Raw genomic sequence first — 18,268 nt, 5'->3', positions numbered from 1 at the left:
TATAAAGCCTACAAATATGAAAAATTGGCCAGATGTTTAAATATGAGGGCTGATTTGTTTCCGCTGTTGGCTTTGATCCTTGGAAATGATTACTCTGAAGCAAATTTTTTGAAGAAAATCCAAGAGAAATTAAATTTGAATCGTTCAGGTACTTATGATGGCCTGCGCTTAAATATGGAAAAAATAGTTCAGTACATGAAATCTAAAGAATCTCTTAGCTGTGAAAAAATTCTTCAAGATCTTTGTGGTGGTGATGCTGATATGTTTCAAAAATTACGCAAAGAATTGAGCGAATTCACAGTGAGCACATTACAAGAATCTGCTAAAAAAAATTTGGATGGCAACCAACACAAATCAATTAAAGATATCTTTAACATTGATAATATTCGTGCCGACCAGCTAGTTGATCATCTGGTCAAATCAGGGTTTCTTCTAGGGAATGTATCAGATCTTATAACACGCAGAATATCTTATGTTACTGTTCATGGTGAAGATGTAGCAGAAAAACCGGCTGCTCTATACTCGATAGAATTGAGAAAATGTTTGTATTCCTTGTTACTGGGCAAAGGAAAAGAAGTAACAGAGTATTCTAGAAAAAGTGGAAAGTTCTCAAGAGAAAAAATCACTCTGTTGACAGATCAGCCTCGTCTCATGGAATTGGTATCGAAAAATGAAGATGAAAGGAGATCATGGTTATTTTGCGTGCTGGGTGTCCAGGAAGATGAGATAAAGAAGTTAGATGGTAAAACTAACTCACTTATTTTAATGGCGCTCAAGTTTTATTCAAAAGAATTTACAAATTTACACAAAAATGACGAAAACATAGATAGTTTTCTTCCAAGAGTTATAAGAGCTTTCCTTTGTATGCATATCTATATGACAAATGAAAAAACCGCACCCGCCAGTCCTCAATTGGAGTTACATTTGGTTCATACATTCAACTGTTTTCAAACTATCCTGTTCTACATATCCATTTTAAATACATTGGTGGGCAGACCCTTTGGTGTTCCAGAAACCGGAAACTTATTGAGCATTGGAATATTCCATTTCTTCTTCAAAAAAGAGAAAGGTAAATTGACTGTTAAAGGCAGTTCTTCATTGTTTTTCTGTTTCAAAGTTCAGAAAGCTTCAAAGAAAAAGAAGTCTGATTAATTTTTCCTTTGAAATGAAATTTTGTTGTCAAAGATCTACCATCTTATCTTATGAGTAAAATTAGCAGATACCTTGTTACCCGATATTTCAACTTGCTATTTTTGACTTTTAATACAGAGCTCCAGTATTATTTGAAGAAAATCTTTTCCGAGGATGAGTTAAACGATTTGGAAAATTTCATTTTGCCAAACTCTGAGGAGAAAGAGAGTGCTCAACAAAGATCACTTTCTAAAGTTTGCACTGGAGCATCAAAGAAGTCTTCATCAAAGAAACCTACATCAAAGAAACCTGTCCATTCTTCCAACAGATTTGAAATGTTGTCAATGTCAGATGATGACGCATAGTTTGAAATTATGACTTTTCGGTTGATGGTGGAATATTCGTTTTATTGATTACCTTGAAAAAACTTTTTTTCAGTCTTATTCTTATATTAAATTTTTTTTCATTTTTATTCTTATATTAATTTGTTTTTCATTTTTATTCTTATATTAAATTTTTTTTCATTTTTATTCATATATTAAATTTTTTTAATTGAAATCAAAATTTTCTATGCACAATCGTACATATTATTAAATTTTATCAATTCTAGTTCTTTTTAGGCTGTTAATGCATTATATTTTGAGGGGGCTTCTGAGAGGCCAATACTGACCGATATTGTGGTATTGGATCTTTTTTCTTCTGGTACTGTATGCAGCTATTTGAAAGAATAATTACGAGTTTTCTGGTATTTAAGATGTCTACTGGTATGGGTATTTACACCAGTTTATTTTTTGGTAAATCAAGAGAAAAATCTGGCATTTTTTAAAGCTATTTTCACTATCAGAAAGATATGAATTTGCTTGGCTTTACTTGATTGATTGTTCAGTTTTTGTTTTTGTTAATCATCTTGAAAATATTTTTTTTCATTTATTATCATATAACTTTATTCAGTTTTTTACCATTCTTTTATTAGAATCAAGATTTTATTTGCACTCGTTCATTTTATCAGATTTTATCAATTTATTTCCATTTTTTTAGGTTTTTAATGCTTATATATTGACACGATTCTCATCATTTTACATACATTTCTTTTAATTTTGATTTCAATTTGTGTGCTGCCTGTAGTATGAAAGATAATCTATATATTAATAGCCATAGTATGTATGTCACTTTGTTTGTTTGTTTGTCCTGTCCGTGTGTTAATTTCTCAGCGCTTCTGAACAAATTATCATCATTTTCTATCAGTTTTATCATGCCCTCAAAATGTACACTCTGAGAAGTTATAAATTTCTTTCTTAAGTGACAATCATATGAGAAAGATGTCCGATCACGATTTCCTCGAACATTCACACTGTTGTACACACTTTTAGTTACACCGGCTCACCTGGTAGGCTTTCTCTTAGTTTTGTCACATTTCTTTTGTCACATGTGTGCTGTAGGATAGGTTAAGTCTTAGATTATCTTTAATATCCTCTTTGTATATGTTCCATCTTTTCATTCAATCATATGTCAATTTATTTCTTATTTTCATTATATTTTAACCTTTGTCAATTCTGATATTTCAGTTTTGAATGTATTAAAAGGATCTCTATCAACCGTTACGAAGCATTCACTCGTGTAATTTATGAGCTGTGTACGCAACAATCTCATGTTTTTAATTTCACTCCTTTATCTTGGCACTAAAGTTTTTCAAATTATCTAGAGTTTAAGCGAAGTGAGAAAAAAATTGTAAAATAGTCATCTCAAATGACGCAAGAACTGCTAGTAAGGTACTTTGATAAGTCTTAAAAATTTGTATTTTTCTTTTTATTCAGGAGAAATAAACATAAAAATGGGGATATCTGGATAAAGATATTACATAAACAACCTACAGCAAACAATGTTTAAAGAAAGAATCAAGCTGAATAGTTCTTGTTTGGTGATTGATGGATTTGCTCTCTTCTACGCATTGATGAAAACTGCAAGGCAACGTGAATTTGGTGGTGATTATGATTTGCTTCGAGAACATTTCAATATTTTCTTTTCTAAACTGAACGAAATGTTGAAGAAAGCAACTATTGAATAGCGAAAGGTTGAAATGATTGAGAAAGTAACAGAATTCAATCGTTTTGGTCGTGGTCAGATTGGTGATTTGCCAATTCCACTTCTCTCCCTGTTTCGTGAAGTAATGGAAATTCATGAGAATGTCAAGTATATACTGTCTGTGACCAGTGAGAATTTTTTAAATTTATCTTTGACTAGGTTTTTGTAATTACTTTGTAACCATCTTTCGGTTTTAAACTTTGCTATCTGAAACATCTAATAAATTTCAATACCCCTCAATAGTCTTTGACACTCATTTGATGTTAATAAAAAAGATAATTTTGATAATGGGATAGTGATAAAAATTTTTCTTTTTTTTGTCTTTAAGAAAGCAGATTTGTTTTTGGCATCTTTGGCAAACCAATTGGATGGATATGTGGTGACCAATGATAGTGACTTCTTTCTTCTCGACCTCAAGAAAGGTCTTATTACCATCACCTCACTATGTGATTCCATCAAACAAAGCCAGCCTTACTGCACGATCTACAAGCAACAAAATCTTTCACAATACCTTGGAATCTTTCCTGATCTCTTACCAATAATAGCTTTGGTGTTGGGTAATGATTACAGTGTGGATTGCTACAGATTACAATTGCTGTCTCTGATGGGTATCCAACCAAGAGATAAAATTGATGTCAAAATTGAACATATTGTGAAATATCTCAAGGGTGCAGTATCTGTTGATCGACTTCTTCAAACTCTATGTTGTGGCAATGAGGAAATGCGATCTCAGCTCTCTAAAGAACTAGAAGAGTACAACGTTCATCAGTTTGATGGTCTTTCTCAAGAATACATTGGCTATTTCGAAACGCAACAAAAAGAAACAGCTGCTCGGAACTTTTTTGATAGCAAAAACAAACTGAAAAATTTTATTGATCAGTTAGTTCGAGCTGGTCTAATTGACGCATGTGTATTAGACTTGTTGAACTACAGAACTCACTTTGTTAATGTGCAGTGTGAGCTTATTGCTAAACGTTGTACGTCGGTTTGTTCAAGTGTATTGAGGAGATACCTTTATGGAATGTTGCTCAAGCAGGATGAAATTGTTGTTGATTATACAAGAAGTGGTCAGAAATATCGTCCAAAGATGGTTCGACCTTCAAATGATTTGCCTTCTCTCAACGAGCTGTGGAGCAGATCTGAAGAAGAGAGACAATCCTTTTTTTTAGACCTTCTAGATATCCCATTGGAAGGACGCGGAGCCATCATTTCACCAGCTCATCAATCTTCATTGTTTCTCATCACATTGCAGTATTTCAAACAGGTTCACTCAACCTCTGAAGAACAAACCAATACATTCCTTGAGATGCACTTGATATTGAGGAATGGTAACAGATGTTGTGATGTACCACACCTTGATCAAGTTTTGTTACATGTTTACAGTTCTTTTCATACAGTGTTTTATTACATCAACATGATCAATACCCTGCTTGGTGAACCTTTCGTTACCCCAAAGGCCTCACAGTTGATGAGTGGGAGTATGTTCCAAAGCCTTTGCCAACGAGGTGAGTTTTTCAGATAAAATACAATACTTCATCCATGTTTTGTCATTCTTTAGTTCATGTCCAGTTTTATTCATTCAATCGAATCGTTTATTTTCACCTTTCATACTAGGCAACAAAGACTTCGAAGCTAACCATGCAAAAGAAGATCTTACTGACTTGGAGACATATCAAAATTTCATTTTACCAAATATGATGGATAAAGTGCAACCTAGGTCATCTTCCAAGAAAAATCACCAACACCATTATCATCACCATAGACATCATCAAGGATTGAAAAACAGCCAGTTATCAAATGATGCCTTGCCAAGGAAACCTGCTTCTCAATCCGGTAGCAAGAAGTCAACTTTCCCATCCACTAACAAGAAACCTTCTGCACAAGCCAGCAATAAGAAGCCATCTAACAGATTTCAACTCTTGTCCATTTCAGATGATGAGTGAAAGTTAGTTAGGGACTTTGTTTATTTTTTATATAGAGAATGGTAACATACTTTGTCTTTCAGTTAGCCTTTACACAAGCTTTTTTTGTTCTCATTCGGGCTGACGGGTTCCAAAATTTTGTGCTCAAATACTTTATCTTTTGTCCAACCAATTGTTTTGATTCTTTTAGCTCTATTTTTTTTGAGTACAATAGTCAAGCTGGCTTGACCATCACATTTACCTACTATTCTTAGCATACACAAACTATTTTTATACGCTAGAGTCGATTCATTTTTGATGTTTTTTACATTTTGTTGATAGTGACATATAATGTAGTTTTTTTAACTGCATTGCATTCAATTCTTTCTATCTATTTACAATTTACTTTTATATGTAAGTAGTTTCTTATATTTATTTAAGAAATGCATTTAATTTTTTTTACATAGCATAAAGCGAAACCTAAACATTTTGCCACATTGTCTAATCCTACAGAAATAATAATTGGTTTCATTTCTGAATTCCTGGCTCAAGTAATATAAGCGATCAATACCTTGTTGATCAATTTTTTTATCTATATAAATTTTGTTATATTTCAACCATGCTTGGTCTATGTCTGTTAACTAAATGTTCAACTCACAAAGTTATTATGGGAATCATCGCCAGTCGTTGCTGCACCCTAGTAAATCGTCTTAATCGTAAACTTGATGAATTCAAATTTCTTTTATTTGCATATTTAGATAAATAAGAAAGAAAACAAAGTAATAATATAAACAATGTCAGTTTTGATCAACGATGGGAATGCTGAAAATGAAGACATTGTCAAATGCGACATCGGTGAATTGGTCTTATCTGTCGAATTGTTGAAAAATCAAGTGTCACCTTTTATCAGGATATTTAACAATACTAGATCTATCTTAAGGTTTGTGTTCATTCTCTCCCCTTACTTTACGCGTACAAACTTTTGCGAGCAGAAACTTTCGCGATTTTTGCTACTTTTCGCCTTTTTTGTGAAAATCTTTGAAAATTGTTAACAGGGTAATTCGCGAAAGTTTATGCTCGCGAAAAATTCTTAACAACTTTGAAAATCTTCTTCTAAATTAAAAAAGAAAAACTTCTAAATTGTGATAAACAGCAAATTTTTAGCCTTTTTAAAGTTAATGAATGAACAACCGTATTTATCAGATTTAAGGAACGTTTGTCACTTTTTAGCCAATTTCCGTTTAAAAATTGATTGAAAACAGGGAATTTCTTCACAATCTGCATAATTTATGCAAAATTTATGCATAATTTATGCAAAATTATAGCACTTTTTCCACAAAAACGCCCATAGCTTTTGATCTAAAAAAGTTGAGACTTTGATATAATACATTTTTTTGCTCAGTTTGAAGAGCTCTATCATGTGGTATAGGTCTTTTTTGATTTTGAAGACCCCCTAAAAAATCATCAGGACTTACAATTCTGCCTAAAAAAGCAAAAAATTGCAAATTACGCAAAAACTGCGGATTTTCAAGCTTGGTAACATTTAAATTCCAAATCAGCACCCTCAAATTGACTAGAATCAATGGTCAAAGCTTGTTCATCGGCATTTTGAAAAAAAAGTGAAACGTTTTGAGAGGGCTGGTCACGGCCTATTTTACTCGTACAATATAGGATAATCGCACTCCTAAAGGCTTCGAAAATATGACGAAAAAATCTGAACTCGAAAAATATATCCCATATTATACTCAGTACCGTGCGATAACTATTACTTATTTGCTTACAAATGAGTAATTCCAGGCTCTTATTTTTTAGCGATTTTGAACCTTGTTGTTCTTATGAAATTGTTGTTACAAAAAATATCGTATCTTCAATTTGATGAGTTTTTTTTCATTTTCAGATGGGAAAGACCATTGCGCACGATTTCTGTGATGTTATTTTTATTGTATGTCGTCATACTTAACCCTCGTAAGTTTGATCAAGTGCAACCGATTACAAAAGTATCCATTACCAGGGGATTTCGTTTGGTATCTACGTCTTTTGGTCAAGAATTTGTTGTTTTTCTATTTCGTTATTCCAGACTAGTGCTCAACAAGTGATAAGCACTGTGCGCATGCAATGTATCCGGAGAATCTCAATATTAAAAACTAGAGCAGTGCTCGTATCCTTAAGAGCAGGAGTTTTACGCTCGAAACGAAGGAAGATATGACGTAGCCTATAAATTACTTTTGCAAATAAGTACCTTGCATTTAAAACATGCTCAACCATCGATATTTTTTTCAGTATATATTATGCTTTTGGTGTTGACTTCAATTTTACCCATGATGGTGTACGGTCTGGTACAGTGCTTAGGAAAAGCCAAGCGGCCGAACAAACGATACAAAGATTTCTTCATTAAGAAAGGAGATGATTATTATCAGGTGAGCCGGTTTTCTCTACTCATCATCATATTCATCATTATCATCATCCTTCGATCTAGGTCTGTGAAGACTAGGTCGGTTTTCTACCAGCACTTGGGTCACACAAGGACTTTTGATAGATTGGGTGAGAAAACTAAGTTCAGCCAAAAGTAGTAGTCTAAAAATTAATAAAGATTAAAGTTTGGCCGATTTGGCACCATCATTGGATCCATTCTACACAAAACATGAATGTGTTTTATCTTTGTATTTGATGAGGACTCAAATTATGCCGTCCAAAGAATTAAAGAAATCGAACTCTGCACCTCACAAAACTTTCATATAAAAGCATGACTTTGAACAAAATTGAAACATTTTCTTTTAGGATGTGTTGACACAAGAAGAACGAAGGAAACATTTGAATATGTATCTCAACATGTAAGAAAGTTTGTGTTCCCTCTCCCCCCTCTCCCCCCATCAACAATCAATGATGAAATTGAATGCGTTATGCATTTTCGCTAAACGCTATATTTTCTGACTGATGGTTTTCATTTTTCTCCTTATTGCTATCTAACTTTCATCGTCATCAGGTAGGTCCATTCACCATCTAGCTTGTTGAGTTTTATGCCTAAAAATGTTTTGTTTTAGTTACATTTTATTAGTGTTCTTGTCCGTTTTTCTAATAATTCGGGTGTTTTTTAGAGCCCTCAAAGCCTTTAAATGTTCTTAACTTGTTCTTAACATTTTTGCCATAATAAACGTGTACAGACATATTTTGAATTACGGAGAGTTAAAAGACTTAAAAGCTAAGTGGACTATTTATACACTGACTTTCATGTTGAAATTTAGCTACAGTTGACTCTCTCTCTATTTCAATCTTTCCAAAAGCAAGGGCTATTTTTTCCAAATTAAAAAAAGATTTGATTTAAGGAGAGTATTTCAGACGACTTTTAAGCTGAGTGTAGCAATGTTTTAGTTCGAATTACAGAAAGATTCGAAAATGGTAACAGAGAGTTGATTATAATGTATTTAAATGTTTTATTTTTATCTTTTAGGCTGGTGCAAACTCAAAAGGGATGCAATGAACTCAATAAAAGATTTCATCAGTTTTATAGCATCATATTCTGGCATGAGAAGACACGATCGTTAAAGTATTTCTCTTGTTTTATCAATTTCGATTTCATAAGATTTAAATTTGAAAATCTTTTAACGCAGGCTTGTCACAGCCTGGTTTAAATCCTACTAGGTCCCGAATAAACGTCCTCACCCGGTTATTCATTTTCGAAAAACTTTCGGACCCCCCCCCCCCCCCCCCGTTCTTATTAGGACCCCCTCTTCCCCGTTTATCTATTTTTGAAAATATTTTCAGCTGAATTGCTCTAAATAGCCTGTTTTTAGCTTGTAATCTTGGGATCTTAGAGTACTATAGCAAGATTTTACATAACGTCAAGCCACTTTAACTGCTTGAAAAAGATGAATAAAACATAAGTTTACATTTTATCTTCCGTTCAGATACTTCATGATGTTCACAGCATTGGTTGTGTTATTCTATACATCTTCCATGAGCCACGCTTTATTCATCAATATTCTTCTTCTTTTCCTCTACAACAAATATCTTTACAAAGGTAAAAGTTATTGAAATGTCTGACTGTATCAATAGCCGAGTTTTCCTAATTTTTAAATCTTAGAGGGTATTTTGCAGTTTTTGAGAAAAAAATGGCCAACCTTAAGTACCTTAAAGCACCCTAAAATTAATTTTTTAAATAAATGACCTATTAAACGGATTCAGGATTCTCTCTCACCAAAATACCCATTACTTTTTGTGATTTAGAAACAATGAATACATTGTACCGAATGAAAGCAAGCATAATGAATCTTTTCACTTTGAAATCACACTCAAAGAAGAAAGAAAGTGCTTCGGAACACACCACTGATGTTGGGCTAGAGACCATCGATTCTTCGGAAAGGGTAAAATTTTCTATTATTTCCGTTGCTCTAGAACGCTCAGAACGTTCTTGATTAACTAAAAATTATGTGTTTAAAAAAAGAAAGCAGTCAGTGAAAATAGTCCGATTTGACTGAAATTTTGCACAATTTTTTAAATCCTCCGGGTTTTTTCTAATTTTCAATTTTGTGTTCTGGGGATCAGTTTTGTGATACACAGAATCTATAATACTAAACAGCTAACTTAATTCTAGACTTAAACTCAATTTTACCTATAAACAAGATTGGTTCAAACGTTACTGAAGTTGAGTCAATACAGCTAGGACGGTCAACAATATAAAATGAATATGACTGTTAAGACTTTGGGACGCGAGAAGTTTTTTTCGCGTTGGTGCAATGCAACATGCTCCATCCCATCCCACCAGCACAAGAAAAATGTGCGTGTCTCATGGTTTCTTTCTTTGTTTCATGGGACAAAAAGTGAGGAAAATACCCAAAAGACACGCTGATTTTGTCACAGGGACAAAAGTGAGAGAAGCACAAATGTTATTAAAAGAAAAATGGGGTGGCGACGCGAGAAAGCGTTTCAGGTTGGTGGGATGGAGCATGTTGCATTGCACCAACGCGAAAAAAAACTTATCGTGTCCCCAAGCCTTTAGACCTTTCAAACTGACATATAATTTTTTCTTTACTATAGAGCAAGGAGGTAGAAGGAGGAGATTCGAGTGCTTCCACATCATCAGAATCAGAGAGCGATGAAAGTGAAACAGAAGATGGCAATGATATGGTATGTCCTTTTTCACAAGTACTCAGGACGGTTTAATAGAGTTATTTCTCACGTTAGTTATTTACGTAGTTTTGGACTTCCATACTCAGGGACAGGGACCTATAGGATAAATACAACTCATGCACTATTTGATAGCATCAAAAGAGAAGGATGGTGGGTTATGGGGATGCTAATAAATAAAGGCCAAAATTCTTGGTGAAATTATGGCACTTATTTTCAATATTTATCAAAATACAAAAAGAGTTTTTTCCTTTTTCTATACTAAAGCTCCTATCCATAATTTAGTTGATATACCATGATTGACGTATATTTTGATTTGCAGAAAATTTCACAAAGTGATGCGCAGAAAAACATGGCTGATAATGGTAACACTCTTTTGTATTATATTATCGAAGCTAAACGTACTTTCATTAATACTTTTATCGAACTACATTACGGTCGAATGTTCAAATTGTTCTCTTCTTAAAGGTTTTATTTTTTACATAAGTGTTCCCGTTTCATATCAGCCACATGTTTCGTATCAGGACAGTGTCTGCCTATTGTTATATTGTGCTGATATAAGCAAAAATATGTTTTCTTTTCCTCTTTCTGACCAATCTTGCTCCACATCTGTGTAAATTCAATATCAAAAAGCTTATAAATTAAAATTGACGAGTAAGCAAACGACATCACTCCTATTTTCCATTGGTAAACGTTATTATATTTCGTTTTTATAACTCGAAGCCCTCGAACTCGCTCCTTGATTTAAAAGACTCCTGATCTGAGTTATAGAGAGACTTTAGAACTTCATACTGTTTATGTTCTTTAGGTTCAATGATGTCAAAATTCTTTTCAACGCGAAGTTGGCGCAAAAGAACTACAGGTTAGAAATACTCTTAGATAACAGTAAACATAGCATATCCCATCCTCTAAATTCACTTATTCAGACTTCTTGTATAAAAATAAGTTTAGTTTAATTGATGCGGAATTATTGTAGCGAATGCTATGCTGAGGCATGGCTGTGGACAGCATTATAGTAGAGGGCATTTTGTAAAATCGCATGACTGTTTTGTTAGAAGCACTTGTTATACATTTTTGGAAAGCTAAGGGGTAGGGGAATCGAAATTACTATGTTTCCAATTTTTTTTTCGGACACTTTGGTGTGATTTTCGGACAAATATGACGGTCTCAGGCAAAAATCATAGGGTTAAAAATTAATGAAAATTTTAGCTCGAGAAAACGGAGACCTGTTGTATATTTTTGGAAAGCTCTCAAAAAATTAGGATTAGAGATATATTGCAAGTATAGGTGATTTCAGTACCTAACTCGAGATATTGAGCTTCAAAAAGCGCAAAAACCGGACAAAATAGCTGTTTCTGGCTGAAAAACACGGTTTTCAAGGGTTAATATCTCGAGTTAGGTACAGAAATCACCTATACTTGCAATATATCTCTAATCTTAATTTTTTGAGAGCTTTCCAAAAATGTACAACAGGTTTCCGTTTTCTCGAGCTAAAATTTTCATTAACTTTTAACCCTATGATTTTTGCCTGAGACCGTCATATTTGTCCGAAAATCACACCACAGTGTCCAAAAAAAAATGGAAACATATTAATTTCGATTCCCCTACCCCTTAGCTTTCCAAAAATGTATAGCAAGTGCTTCTAACAAAACAGTCGAGCGATTCCAAAAAATCGAACAAAATTCCCCCTACTATTAATAGATTTAGAGACAAGTTGATGTACGAGTATTGTAATATCTTCAGAATTTTCTTCTTATAGCACTTTATATACGAAGTTAGAAAGCTCACAACTGAGGTACCATTATGGTTCGGGAAAAAGAAGACTGGAACCGAGACATATGAGACTAAATGTCCGGTAGCGACTAATGTAAACGAAAGTGGTTGTTAAAATATCGACAGCGAAAAACAGCCAAACCACGTTCGCACATTTCCTGATTCGATATTTGGCATTTATCAATTCGATCTGACATTATTATTCGTTTCTTTTTCTTCAGAATATTGTTCTTCGTGTTATCAAACAGTTTCCTCCCTTCTTAAGAAACGGGTAAGACTATAACGTTGTGTCATTTGTTGAACATTTTCCACTAAAGATGTTCGAGTTCACCCAACCAAAAGATTTTCTGTCAAAAGGATAAAACATTTCTCTTTTTCTTTTCATTTCAGAGATATTGTCGACACTGTGGAAAAAGTTTTTGTTCAAAGTGTTGTCACATTCGTGTTCCCAGAGCTTTGATTGGTGCCACTGGTAAGTAGTTTAAAAATATTTTAAATTCGAACTTCAGAGAGGTGTCTGGCGTATTTTTAGTCGTGCAAGAATAACATCAGTCAGTTAATAGTCTCAATCATAGAGAAGGGCTAGATGTCGGGTTTTAAGCCATCGCAGGCAAAAAAAACTTGAATATTGGAAAAAATATTGTTGCTATTGACGTTTCCGAAAACCCGCGAAGCTTCTGATTGGTCAAGCGCTGAAATTCTATTGTAATGTCACGTGACTTAGGTAGTAAGTATCATTGTTTCCCATACATTTTCCCTTTCGTTCTAGCACCTGCTGCTTACCAAGAGAAAGTATTGGTTTGTCAATCTTGTTATAAATTTCTAACGAACCGTTCGAATTCTACTACGGAGATTGTCGAATGAGAGGAAGTGAAGGAGATGAATCGATGAAATGATTTGAAGGAGAGCTGGTTCGTCAAATAAAACCAGATGGACTATAAAAAAGTTCCGAGTGGCTACAAGCTACAACCCAAGCCCGTTGTGCAAGATAGTGATTGTTCGAGTGACCATTGCTTCGTTTTTTCCCTATACGTAATACTATCAATTGGAAGTAGGAATAGACAATGACGATGTTCTCGTATTAAATACTTTGTTGATTAAATTTCAATATCTTTGCTTTGGCTTTGGCGTTGATATGTGAATACGAATCGCACCATTTCTTTAAAGGGATAACCAGATAAAAAGTCAAACTTAGCTCAAAGATTCCTCCCATGGTGCTTAGTAAGACCACCAAATATTTTAAGAAAAAACATTTTGAAAAAGATATATGACGATTTAAAATTTCAGATTTTCGTATCCCACGTTGAAATTCTATTGTTTTCAAGCAGAAACTGAAAATTACAAACCTTAATCTCTTGGCTTCGAAAAAGTATGTAGCCAGTAAATTTGGAGGTTTCGATAAGGACTATGGAAGGAATCTTTTGGTTGAATTTCATATTATTCATATCTTGTTATCCTTTTAATATTTTGTACTAATTGTTTTACTCTGGAATTGTAATATATTTATAATTTAAAAGAATTTTCGAACCATTTTAATACACAAACATAAACAACAATGAACTTTTTTTTTCGAATCCTAACAATGGTTCAACTTGATCAACTTTATTAAATTCCAAAATGAAAGAAGGGTGTTCTGGAAGGGTGTCTTTCCCTAAGTAGACTGGTTTGACCCGCGAAAAATAGAGTCAATCATGCCTAGAAAAATATATGCCTTTTCACCTGATATGCCAAGCTTGCTTAATGTGATAATTTAATTTGGCACTTTATGTCAATTATGGGATTGAATCTTTTGAAATTAGGCTTGTGAATAAAAAAAGGATCAGGAGAAAACATATTTTTGGCTTTTCCTGACCAAAAGTGTTAGTTAGACTCCTTACTTTGTCTAAAATTTATGATTTTTATGAAATATTTCAAGATTTTTGATATTGCAAAGTCCAAACTGAAATTTTAAAAATTTTAAAAATGACAATTTTGATTTAACAACGTTTTAATGAAGTTTCTGAAAACCAATCTCTTTTTAAAATAGTCCCTTTATGCATGGAATAGGCTGTGAAAATTTTAGAAAAAAAGCTTAACTGAAACTGAAAATTTTAAGCTTTAATGGTAATTTTCTCCTACATTTTGCAAAAAAATGACAGAATTTGCCGTTTTTGCTGATTCAGCGAAAATTTTATATATAATGTTAATTTTTTGTTATAAACTATTATTAACTCAAGCTGATAAAAAAACAGATAAAAAAATTCACTCCATTAAGAATTAGTGAATAAGTCTACGGGGACGAAATCTTCACATCGGTCTGGGGCGCCTGTGCTGAAAAGCCGGGTGTCCCAGCAAGAGGGAGCAAGTCCTTTGTCTTTCAGGAATAACATAACAGAAAGACAAGGACCATGATGAATTGAACCTCTGTCAAGCTGTCCACCCCTACACGACGTTGCGTTCGCCAGGAATGATTGTCACGCTGCTCTCGTTTCTGCCACGTTTCATCTGGGTTTGGTCATATCAGCTACAAATTTGAAGGTGTCGCGAACCATCAAATTTTAATGAAGAAAGCGAGAAAAAATAACATCCATATTGCATCACAGAACGTGAGAGGACTTAAGTCAAACGATAAAATCAACGAACTTTCCACTTCAATCGCTCAAAGAGGATACTTCGCAGTGTGTTTACAGGAGACCTGGAGAAGTAGTATAGAAAACATCGATCACAAAGGTATTCGTTTTCTCTTTAACGGACTTGAAAAACACCAACATCGAAGTCGCCGTGGTGAGCAAGGTGTTGGGATCGCTTTAAATCCGGACGCATTAACAGCCTGGAAAGCCGCAGGCTCTGTAATCTACAACGAATTTGGTGCCCGAATCATTGCTATTCGTTTAAAAACTAAAGTTAACAGCATTTTCCTGATATCAGCTTATGCTCCTGTCGGGGTAGCTGATGATAATGTATGGGAAGACTTTTTGATAAAGTTAGACTCTTGTATAAGCAAAAAACATCGAGACGACGTTTTAGTCATCGGTTGTGACTCAAATTCAAGTATGGGCATCTCCCAACGTAACGAAATACATCAGTCTGAATTGAACTCTATCGGAAAATTTGGACTTAAACACAGAAACAACGCTGGTATTCGATTTTCAACCTACCTCGAAACCAACAGTCTAGTGGCTCTCACGACGTATTTCCAGAAAAACGATTACGTAACGTGGACACACCCCCGTTCCAAACTGCCACATCAAATTGATCACTTCATCACCAGTAAAAGTTTTTTCAACCGATGTACCGATGCTGGAGTTACGACACCCCTCATTGATAGTGACCACCGTGCTGTTTTTGTCAAATTGCGTATACACTTGAATTTCTCTAAACGTTTCACTCGACGCCAAAGAGTGGCACGTCTCGATCAAAAACTTCTGCTTAAACCTCGAATTAAGAAGATGTACTGTGAACGAGTCAACAACTTGTATCTGGAGTCAGACGATACCGATAGCTATTCTAAACTTGAACGATCTATGGAGCTTGCTGCTCTTACCACACTTCCTAAAACCATTCGACCACAACCTGGATGGTTCGCTTCCAATCAAACTCGACTAAATCAGTTAATTAAAGAGAGAAACACTGCTGTATCTCTTAAAATCCGAAAACCCACGAGGCATTCTAATGACCGCTTGAAAAAGGCCAGAAAACAATTGAAAGGAGAAATTGCTCGATCTAAAAACAAATGGATACTTGACATATGTAAAGATATAAACAATCCTGGGTCAGGGTCGAAAGTTTACTGGGATAAAGTAAAGTTACTTAGAAAAGGACTAAATAAACCAAAAGTTTCATCCGAAAAAATGATGAAAAAGTCAGATGGATCGAAATGTGTCAACGCCGAAGAAAACGCTGAGGTGTTTCGAGACCACTTTCAAAAATTGTATGAACGTGAACCAATCTACGATACAACTGTCATTGAACTGCTCGAACGACAACCAGTGTTTGAAGGTGTCGATCATGATCCTACAGATGATGAGATTACTAAAGCAACACAATCACTTAAGAATAACGCCCCAGGAGAATCCGGTTTAACTCCTCTAATGTTCAAATCTTTAATTGCACTCCCAGAGACCTTTACTATTCTGAAACAAGTTGTATTAGAATTTTGGAACACTGAGAAACCACCAGACCAATGGAATGTCGGATTACTAAAAGTTTTACCCAAAAAAGGTGATCTGAGTTTACCTGGTAACTACCGTGGTATCATGTTACTGGAAATAGCCTATAAAATCGTAGCCAAAATTGTTCATCAGAGACTTACGCCGATATCCGAAAGCCTGGACCATGAAACACAGTGCGGATTTCGCCCAGGAAGAGGATGCACAGACGCTATTTTTACTGTTAAACTTGCATTGAAAAAGAGACGCGAACACAACCAGCAAACGTGGGTTTTATTTCTAGACCTAGTAAAAGCCTTTGATCGTGTTCCGCGTGATCTTCTCTGGCTAGTTCTCGAACGATTCGGCGTACCGCCAAAATTACTAAGTGTTATCAAAGCACTTCATCACACCATTCAAGTGAAATTTACTGTCGATTCCATATCACACATCCTTGATTGTAAAATCGGAGTGAAACAAGGTGATGTACTCGGCCCAATACTCTTTTCGATGTACATTGCTGCTATTATGATTACATGGAGGCAAACTCGCAACCACCCACAATGCATCTTTCGTACCAAAAAGGATTTCGTACTAACTGGCAGGAGACCATACACAAAAGGTGATGACTTCGAACTAGGAGATTCAGAATACGCTGATGATACAGCCGCCCTATTCGATTCAAGAGAAAGTTTAACAACTGATGCCCCTGTTATAAATACTCATTTCGACAGATTCGGCATGGAGATACATGCTGGAATTCGTGCCCTTCATGACAAAGCTTCAAAAACCGAAGTATTATTTGTTTCACGCCGCAATGCACAACCGATTGAATGTGACCGTGATGACGTAAATCTCAATGATGAAAAATTCTTCCCTGTCGTAGATTTACCTATCTTGGATCTGTTATCACTGGCGATTGTTCCGATCGAGAAGATGTGCTACTTCGAGTTAAAAAAGCGGGAAATATGTTTGGTTCGTTGAAGAAATGTATCTTCGGAAATGTAAAATTAAATTTGAAAGTGAAAGGGAAGGTTTATGAATCCCTTATATTGTCGATCCTACTTTATGGATCAGAATCTTGGTGTCTGACAGAGGAGTTATATCGATGGTTGCGCTCCTTTCACAATAGATGTGTAAGAGCTATGTGTGGAGTAAATATGATTGATGTTTTTGAAAAGCATATTTCGAATGAGAATTTGTTTAATCGTCTTGATGTCAAATGTATCGATTCTTATATTGTTAAAAGGCAGTTAAGATGGGCTGGCCATGTTGTACGCATGGATATGAATCGTCTACCAAGGAAAATGATTTCGTCGTGGGTCAGTGAAAAACGACCGCGGGGTTCTTAATCGCTTTTGTTTTCGATTTCTTAATTGTTAAACTAGCAGGCGAATATTAATTTGTTAGTTTTTTTCCTAACATTTTAGGCCATTCCCCTTAGGGGAGGTACAAATTTATTATATTATTACTCAAGAGGTTTTTGCTGTTTCTCGGACTATGTTCGTCTTCTTATGATTTCGGTACCAAAATAATGGTGAAATTTAGTGGGTTCGTATCTTTTTATTTTTGAACCTAATTTTTGTGTTATTTCTCCATTATAATTCCCACTTTTCCTTTTTCCCCGTTTTTTTTCCCATTTTCTCATTCCTATGAATCTTTTCTTCAGAATGTTTATGCAAATTGTTTTATAGCAATATTCTTTTTGTAGAAAATCCTTTAGACGCAAATGAAATATGTTATTTTGAATCTGTCTCAAACCAGCAAAAACATGCTCATTTTTAAGTATAACTATTATTCTTTCAAAATAAACAAAAATCGTTTAATTCTGATAAATCTACAAGTCAGAATCTTCATTTTAATGAAAACCTCCGTTTTAGGGGCCGTCTCCGTTTTGGGGGCCATATACTGTATATAGAAACTTTTCTATAACTATAAGAAACTTTTTTCGCTAGAGGATGAGCAGAAGCCTACTAGATGGCTGTCTTTCAAGCAACGTAAATAATAAAGCCTGGATCTGGAATATAGACGGGGACGAGGTTGCGTGCTCCTTGGTGTGAGGGTTGCGGGGGTGGCAAAAAAAGATTGGCCGGCCGTTGGTACTAGTAAAGTAGTATAGTATCTATGTGG

At 34.7% G+C, this 18,268-nt stretch overlaps 3 protein-coding genes across 6 annotated transcripts in view; 2 read left to right on the top strand and 1 right to left on the bottom strand.

Annotated features, from left to right (window-relative positions):
- The window catches only part of LOC136809967 (protein FRG1-like), a 230,614-nt gene that overhangs the window by 63,902 nt on the left and 148,444 nt on the right, over window positions 1-18,268 (bottom strand). The window lies entirely within an intron of this gene.
- On the top strand, window positions 2,944-5,591 carry LOC136809962 (uncharacterized). The gene is made up of 2 exons (XM_067066525.1): window positions 2,944-4,718; window positions 4,828-5,591. The coding sequence occupies exons 1-2, from the start codon at window positions 3,818-3,820 to the stop codon at window positions 5,154-5,156; spliced, it is 1,230 nt and encodes a 409-aa protein (XP_066922626.1). The 5' UTR covers window positions 2,944-3,817; the 3' UTR covers window positions 5,157-5,591.
- Window positions 5,877-12,974, top strand: LOC136809964 (protrudin-like). 2 transcript variants are annotated; one of them, XM_067066528.1, is made up of 13 exons: window positions 5,877-6,054; window positions 7,012-7,079; window positions 7,395-7,531; window positions 7,893-7,945; window positions 8,563-8,658; window positions 9,020-9,132; window positions 9,339-9,475; window positions 10,149-10,238; window positions 10,561-10,603; window positions 11,047-11,100; window positions 12,233-12,282; window positions 12,402-12,483; window positions 12,781-12,974. In XM_067066528.1, exons 1-13 carry the CDS (start codon window positions 5,909-5,911, stop codon window positions 12,873-12,875), a joined length of 1,164 nt encoding a protein of 387 aa, XP_066922629.1. In that variant the 5' UTR covers window positions 5,877-5,908; the 3' UTR covers window positions 12,876-12,974. The 2 variants fall into 2 exon arrangements, with proteins under 2 accessions (XP_066922629.1, XP_066922630.1); XM_067066529.1 differs by lacking the exons at window positions 12,233-12,282; window positions 12,402-12,483; window positions 12,781-12,974 and adding an exon at window positions 11,998-12,224.

Source organism: Clytia hemisphaerica, unplaced genomic scaffold (genome assembly GCF_902728285.1).
Source record: "Clytia hemisphaerica strain Z4C2 unplaced genomic scaffold, Clytia hemisphaerica genome assembly, whole genome shotgun sequence".
Taxonomy (NCBI): Eukaryota; Metazoa; Cnidaria; class Hydrozoa; order Leptothecata; family Clytiidae; genus Clytia; species Clytia hemisphaerica.
Note: the sequence above shows the minus strand (reverse complement) of the source record. Positions and strands in the feature narration are given on the sequence as shown.

What these genes read in the sequence shown, in the direction of transcription:
- LOC136809964 (XM_067066528.1), top strand. Translation starts at nt 5,909, where the DNA reads ATGTCAGTTTTGATCAACGATGGGAATGCTGAAAATGAAGACATTGTC. An exon ending in CCATCGATTCTTCGGAAAGG is followed by an intron (nt 9,476 to 10,148) that starts GTAAAATTTTCT and finishes TCTTTACTATAG; the next exon opens with AGCAAGGAGGTAGAAGGAGG. An exon ending in CCTCCCTTCTTAAGAAACGG is followed by an intron (nt 12,283 to 12,401) that starts GTAAGACTATAA and finishes TTTTCATTTCAG; the next exon opens with AGATATTGTCGACACTGTGG.
- LOC136809962 (XM_067066525.1), top strand. Translation starts at nt 3,818, where the DNA reads ATGGGTATCCAACCAAGAGATAAAATTGATGTCAAAATTGAACATATT. An exon ending in CCAAAGCCTTTGCCAACGAG is followed by an intron (nt 4,719 to 4,827) that starts GTGAGTTTTTCA and finishes CTTTCATACTAG; the next exon opens with GCAACAAAGACTTCGAAGCT.